We start from the raw sequence: 7,785 nt of genomic DNA on the forward strand, positions 1-7,785 counted from the left end.
GGGGGGGGGGGGGGGGGGCAGATTGAGACGCCAGTGTTGAGGTAGGGAGTGGGGCTGGGGCAAGCACTACACAGCCAGGGTAGGGCACGGGATGAAGCTGTAAGTGCTTATTTGGGTGTTGCAGGGGAGGGAGTGGCTCCCGCTGCTGCACGCACCCCAAGAGGACATGGAAGGAGTGGGTACCCCCAGATCTGTGTGCAGGGCAAGGGCAGGCTGCTGTTGTAGGCTGGGGCCAAGGGGCCACCAAGCTCTTCTCAGTGGGAGACTGGGCCGGGGTTGAGCTCGGGGCAGGCAGTGACGGCACTGGGAGGGGGGTTATGGCCACCCACCCGGAGCTCAACCCAACCCAACCCATCCCCTTGCCAGGAATAGCTGAGCGCCACCCCCTGCCCCAGCCCACAGCGGCAGCCTGCCCTCGCCCGGCGCACAGATCCAGGGGCACATGGCCCCATGCCCTCCCAGGGTGTGTGCAGCAGCGGGCCCCCTGTACCCCCCCACTCCCTCCCTCTCCGCTGGGGCCTCAATTGCACGCCCCCCCCCTTCCCTCACAATAGACTTACCAGATGGATCCAGCTGCTCTCCACACCACCAGGCTGTACTCTTAGTTGCCTACATGGTGCGCTGTGGCTGTGCGCACGCACATGGCATTTATCACATTACTGGCCACATTAGCCAAAGAAAGCCATTGCCAATACAGTCAATTTTCCTTATATTGGTGCCGATCTGATACGGGACCAATATATCAGCGCACCTCTAAAGATATCCAAATTGCTTAGAAAAATAGTAAGTTTTACATTTAATTAATTTATAACAAGGCTCAAAATATATCAGAATTTAACTACCCTGTGTCTCTAGTGTTATTCAGAAAAGATGGTAAATATATTTAGCATGTGTGTTAAGAATTAGGAGCTTCTGCCACGGCAGATATGCCACTGAGTAGCTGGAGTAACACAAAGGGTCCAATTGAAAGATTCCCTCCAAACACTTACTTAGAGGGGGGTAAACCTTGCTGTACTTAATAGGAGAAATAAAAAAAAAAGAACAGCCAGAAGAGACCTGGTTTACACATGATACATCACCTGACAGTGCAGGAAAGATTCACACAGACTTAACTGGGCAAAAGATAGATTTCAGATACTTGGTTCAGGCTTAATCTAATCGTTCTTCAAAAGATGTAAATTTCAAATCACAGTATATCATACTTACTAGAATAAACATGCTATACTGATCCATATTTTAAAATAATATGCCAACATAGATAAATATATAATATATCACATCTATATTTAAAGACCTACTGCTACAAATACACATTAAGAACTTTAGTTAAAATCAGATCTTGCCACTTACATAATTTTGAGGGAGGGCTGGGGGGGGTGGAATATGTTCCTCATTACTGGGATTTTTCCCAGCAAAAAAATCAGTTTCCTGTTGGAAAACTAAAAATATTGTTTTGTGTAGGCTGAGCCTGAACTGAAATATTTTGGTTTGCTGAACTGAACCAAACATGAACTTGTATACAGAGGTGCAGTACCTCATAGGAGCTGTACTTCCAAGTACTTTCTGCTCCTCATCAACCTAATTTGGTGGCTGGACTTCATAGTTTCATAATTTCACAGAAGTAGGGATACAGGGGACATGAGCAGATCATCTAGTTCGCCCCCCTGCCCTGGGCAGGAATGAATACAGGGCTCTTATGACCCCTACTAAGTTTAAGCTCAAATGACTGCAGCTAGGTAGTTATCAAGCCTCATTTTAAAGACCCCTAAGATAGGAGCCAGCACCACTTCCCTTGGAAGCTGGTTCCAGATCCTGGCCACCCTGACTGTGAAGTAGTGCTTCCTGATGTCTAGCCTGAACTTACACTCAAACAGCTTCTGGATGTTATTCCTTGTTACTCCAGGAGGTGCTTGGGGAAACAGGGTCTCACCCAATCCCCTCTGGTCCTCCCTGGTAAGTTTATAGACAGCCATTAGATCCCCTCTCAGCCTTCTCTTGTGAAGGCTGAACAGGTTCAGGTCCCCTAGCCTCTCCCTGCTGTCCCCTGATCATGCTAGTGTTCCTCCTCTGGACCCTCTCAATGCTGTCCACATCCCTCCTGAAGTGCAGCACCCAGAACTGGACACAGTACTCTAACTGTGGCCTGACCAGTGTCGCATAGAAGGGGAGGATCACCTCCTTGGACCTGCTCATGTTGCATATGTGGATGCATGACAAGGTGCAGTCAGCTTTGCTGACTGCATCCTCACATTGGCGGCCCATGTTCATTTTGGAATCAATAGTGACTCCAAGATCTCTTTCTGTCACTGTGAAAATATCTGTGTTAGAAGTGGGATTTGAACCCATGCCTCCATACAGAGACCAGAACACCCACCCACAAAGGCAGCTAAGCCCTGAATCTGGTACCTTAAAGCACTCAGCCAACTTGACACTTCTTTAAGTGGAGCTCCCTTGATGCAATTTCCTTTCTGACACAGCCATACAAATCTTGAGAGTAGTAATCAAGTGAAGGAGATTAACTCAATGAAGACTCAGAACTCTTCATTCAAAAATTATTTTTGATATTTTGACTTCTTATTCAATTCAGGATGGAAACAAATACCAACGTAATTTTTGTATCAGGTGGAAATTCCATTTTTTGCTTTCAACTGGCATTGAGCAAATTTGCTCCTTAATTCAGTTAAAAACCATGGTCCAATTTCTACACTGAATCCAAACTGCATTTCATAATGACCAAAACTATCATCTGACTGGAATTGCATTAGCTAATTTCCTTATGCAATCACAGCCTTTCTCCCCACCGCCCTGCGAGTCCCAGTACAGTTCTGCTGTCAAGTCGCTTACACGTTTTGTATCCTTTTAGCAGAAAGAATTGCAAAAGCACTTATTTCTATAGTTACTGCAGTTGCTAGTGAATTTAAATCTCCTACACTGCAGTGAAAAAATTGGAAGTCTTAATGTCAGAGAACTAGATTATAAACAGTTTTTCAGCCAAATTTACATCAACCTTTATGATCATTTACTTTAATAATAGTATCTTAAAATCATGACCATTGTTTTTGGAATTATAGTACTAATCTCAACTGCATTACAACAGTCCATGGAAAAATACACCATTAATCACTATAAGGAATAAAAAATGTCAAGAAAAGGCAAAGAGTAAAAGAAATGAAAACTGAAAATGATATGTAATAAACACTCTGGTAAACATCTTGTTCAATACATTTCACCGTTTTTAGTGAAAAAACACTAAAGGCATTCTACACCTAGTCAAACATGATGATATAAATGTCAGCAAAATTCTTTAAATAATCAAGAAATATTTTCTACTGTTCAACATGCCCAGGCAATTTTACATACCAAACTTGACCGCTTTAACAAAATACAACAAAAAATAGGCAAAATTATATTGTCTTAGACTACAGTGGATGAGGTTGGGGATGGTAGCAGCAGATACTTCCTACCCTGAGGCATAGGCTTCCTAGCCAGAGTGAAAACTATTATTTGCATTTCAAAATATACATCCCTAGCTTTGACCCCCAACTCATTACATTTTGAAATGTATTGTTCTCCTTGGCCTACATTGGTTTTCAAACCCCTGTCAGTTAAAATGTACTGGTTAACACCCTTCAAATACGACCCATTTTTTGTCATCTATACAAGACTTATGAAGAAAAACCCAACCTCGGAGGTTACTGAGTCCCACGCTCATCGGAAAGGCATCGGCCCAACACTTCCCCAGAACACCTCAAAAGAAAAGCAGCATCATGCATTTCAGCAGGGGCCAACCTTTTCAGCAGGCATGTCATAACGTAGCCTTGCACCCTCCCTGAGGATCACTCCAAATCTTCTTCCCCTGACCTACCTGCAGTTCAGCTTTCTGCTCCTTATCTCACCCGGACCTCTGGTGACTCTGGAGCCACCTTCCCGCCCTTCACCCACTCATCTCTGGGCCATCTGTGGGTAGCAACCGCCGGCTCTGCAGACTCATTCGGGGCCGATGGGCTGTGCTCGTTGCCCCACCTCGGAGCACTTATTACTAACCTCTGCCCCTTGCTCCTCTCCCTGCTTTTGCTGTCCCAAGACCTCTGCAGGCCACATGTCCCCTTCTAACATCAGAGGAAACTAGAGGTTTGTGCGCCATGTTTCCCTATGCGTATCCGATAGGCCTGCCTGACCTTCTGCTCCCCATACTACCGCCCCGCCTTGTGCCCCCCAATCCCTCCCCACCTCGCCTTGGGCCCACCCAGTCCCTCCCTGTGCCGCCCTTCTGCCTGTCCCCTAACCCAGTGTTTCCCAACCAACCCAAAAGTGGGTCACAAGAACAGAACAAAACTTTCAAAACGGGTTCTCCTTTCAAGGAGAAAAACGTGGGAACCTCTTGCAGAGGGGGTGCCCGGGGGGGGGGGGAATGCCCACAAATGGGCCCCGATACAAAAGAGGTGGAGACCCACTGCCCGGAACAAGGCGCCCACCCCCCGTGTCAGCGCCCGAAACCGTCGCCCGCGCACCTGATCGGTCCGTGGAGGCGCCCGGCCCCGCCGCCGCCCGCCGTCTACCCAGCAGTGGACGCCAGCAGCCATCCCCGCCGCCGGCCATAGCACAGAAGCAGTCAGCAGCCGCCGCCGGCGCAGGGCCACCGCCGCCAGGCTCGGCGCAGCCCTCAGCAGCGCCATCTTGGCTGCGGGCCGCGGGGGCTTGTGGGACGGTGGCGCGGGCCGGAAGCGGGGCCAGCGCGGGGGCGGGGCCTGAGGCAGTCCACGCCCACTTCTGCCTCTCGTAGCAAGGCAGGCCTGACAATGGAGAGCCGGGAGTGGCGCGATCAGAGGGCGTCTCCAGCCTTCGTCGTTTGGGCGGGCTTGTGGGAGGCCGCAGGCCCCGTTTTCCTGCCGAGCAGCAGCTGCAGGAGTGTCCAGCCCTCGCCTGGGCTACACGAGCCCAGCTTGACCTGTGTTGTCAGGGGCTCCACCTTAGCTGGTCCCGCCCAGGGCAGAGGTGCGGGAGGCTGGCGGGGCTCCGCCGCACTCAAAAGGGCCATTGCAATGTCCGGGATTATTCAGAAGGGAATTTGTTCGCACCACGGGAAGGGTCGTTGTGCCCCTTCTTAAACCCAGGGTGCCTCCACCCCTGGAGGAAGCTGCCCAGGTCCGGTCCGCCCCCCCTCCCCCCGCACGTCAGAAAGGATAGAAAAGGGCAACGGGAAGGATTGGCGGCGTGGAGGGTAGAGTGGGCCACCCTCCCCGAGTCTCCAGGAATTGGAGAGAAATCTCCAGGAGGCTGCTGAGAGCCACTGGGAGATAAATGCCAGGGCACTTGAAAATAAAAAGATGATGAAGCCAAAAGGGAACAACAGCGCCTGACTGAGGGACAAACATAAGAGGGATGGGGGCGAGGGGGGAATGCATGTTGAATCTGATTTATGCAGTTGTTTAAAGGGTTTTTAAAATGTAATAGTCACGTGCATTTGCCTTCCCGATGTCAAGCCACGAACGTCATGACGTCATGTGATGAAACCTCGTGGAATAGATTCAAACGGAGGCGGCATCCCTAACAGAGGGGCATAAACATGAGAAACTAAAGAGGCGAGGCCTGTTCAGCTTGGAAGAGATGCTCGGGGGGACAGGACCAGAGTTTACAAAACACTAACTGGTGAAAAGAAACTCAGTAGGAATTTATTATTGGCTTGATCTCACCATATAAGATTTGGAGTTACAAGTTGAAACTGGTCAGTAGTAAGTTTAAACCTAGCAGAAGGAAGTTATTTTTCACACGGTGTGTCATTGAAGTGGGGAACTTGTCGCCACCAGGGGTGCTGGAAGCTGATTCCAAAAGGGTTGGATACACTCTTGGAGGAAAGCGGGTGTTGAGTGTGGGAGTTAAGGAAGCAGCTGCTGAACTAGAACTTCCTTGACCTTAAAAGCTGGAGGTTGCAAGAGAGAAGAACAGTGGGGAAAAAAACCCTGGTCATACCCAGTCCATTGTCCCTCTCAGCATCCACTCTCTGCCCCTGTGTGACAAAAGAGACTGGGCAAGACGGACCTATGGTCTGATCCAGTAACTGGCAATTCTTATGTTCTCCCCTTTGCTTGAATAAAAAAAAGGGGCTCCATCTTGAGTCAAGAGGCCTGGCTATGAAAGTCCAGAATATGCACTGAGAAATGTGGGCTGCATCCCAATAAAGGGGCAGTTCTTTCTGCACAGAAATAACTCTGCATTCAAGAGGCCTTGGAGAACTCCTTGGGCAAGTGACAGTGTGATCAGCTCAACTATTGTTCCTCCGACATCAGCTCCACATGGTAAAAATATGGTCCCCAATTAAACAGTAGTTTGAAAGTAGGAACTAGGCTGTGGATTACCATGGTGCATGTCCTCTCAGCTGATTGTCAGGCAGAGCCACGATGAAGCTGTAACTGTGGCATTTTTAATCACCCGAAGATCTCTTCAAAGCTACCAGACCTTGACTGCGGCTGCTGCTGCCTTGAAGGAGAGTGGTGAGCTCAGTTAGGGAGACAGCCTGACAGCATACAAAAGACAGAGAGAGGCCTGGCTTAAAACTGATTTTAATGAGGCAGGTTTTACTAAGCTGAACCATGACATTTAACTTTACTTCAACCAGGATTCATTTCAAACAATATAGGTGACGTTTCTGTCACTAATCAGTCTTCACTATAACTGTTTTTGGCAGCACTTAGGTCCGAACCCTGCCACCTAGTGGAAACTTATAGGTCTTCTGGCAACTGACTAAAACAAAACCGCTGTGCTATGCTGGTTTGCGCCGCTCTGGAGTCTTTCAAGTGGTGACCAAAAATCACTTGCCAAACATGGATTGTTCAAGACACATAAAACCCCAGTGAAATAATGGTATTATTACAGCCCTACGTAATCTGAACAAGAGAAGAATAAGAGGTTACTTGAAGCTCAGTCAAGCACTAAGTCTGGCGGGATCTGCAACGTAATTTTGGAGAGCCATTGAAGTTAGAGATGGAAAAATTGTATTGAATCATTCCTGTCTTTATAGAGTTTTTTCTCCACAAAGCACTTCCTAATATTTTTTCTCATCTAATCTGATCTATCATTAAAATTCCAATGCAAGTGCCTGGTCCTGTAATATATGGATTACAGGTAGCTGTTTTGATTGAAACCCTCAAAATGGAGTTATATCTTTCACTCAGAGATGACTGTGAGAAGCAATTAAAAGGGTTACATATTAACATCTTGGTTTACAGGTAACTAAGGGGAGACCATGATAATAGCTTATCCTGTACACTGTAGGAAGAGGGGAAAAAATCTGATATTACAAGAGGAGATGACAAGAAGAAATGAGCTGAAATTAAACATGGCAAAAGTAAGGATGAATATCAGAAAACATTTTTTTCAAATCAGTATAATAGGAGAATAACACTGGAACCCACTTCATTTGGGACTTTTTTTTATATTAAACTTGAGAAAGCACTAGCAATTCTCCTGTACTGGACAATTCAGCAGTGGGTGTACAGGCTGTTTTGTTTTTTAGGGGAAAAATGTAACCTTAATTTTCACATTGTATTGGCATGAGCAAAATCTATAGCTCTACATTTTCTGTAAGTTAATTTAATTTATATAAATCTATTTTAAGGGAATTCACGTACATAATCTTTACAATTTTGCCCTCATCTCCTTTTCTGTTTTCCTTTTCTGTTTCTTTTCGTCTCTTCCTTACGTTCGTAGTTCAGTTTCCCAATTCTGGTCTTCTATCCACTTGTTCCTCACCTCAACCTTTTAATTTACTAGCAGTTATAACTTGTA

The 7,785-nt window shown here is 47.0% G+C and overlaps 1 protein-coding gene across 1 annotated transcript in view; it reads right to left on the reverse strand.

Moving 5' to 3' along the window:
- Positions 1 to 4,683, reverse strand: part of ABCB7 (ATP binding cassette subfamily B member 7) — a 97,535-nt gene extending 92,852 nt beyond the window's left edge. The window contains exon 1 of the mRNA XM_019521502.1: positions 4,512 to 4,683. Within this exon, the coding sequence (XP_019377047.1) occupies positions 4,512 to 4,676 (165 nt within the window). The 5' untranslated portion in view covers positions 4,677 to 4,683. The remainder of the gene's footprint in view (positions 1 to 4,511) is intronic.
- Between the last annotated feature and the right edge of the window lie 3,102 nt (positions 4,684 to 7,785).

This window comes from Gavialis gangeticus, unplaced genomic scaffold, assembly GCF_001723915.1.
Source record: "Gavialis gangeticus isolate Ggan-Ray unplaced genomic scaffold, GavGan_comp1, whole genome shotgun sequence".
In the NCBI taxonomy this organism is placed as follows: domain Eukaryota; kingdom Metazoa; phylum Chordata; order Crocodylia; family Gavialidae; genus Gavialis; species Gavialis gangeticus.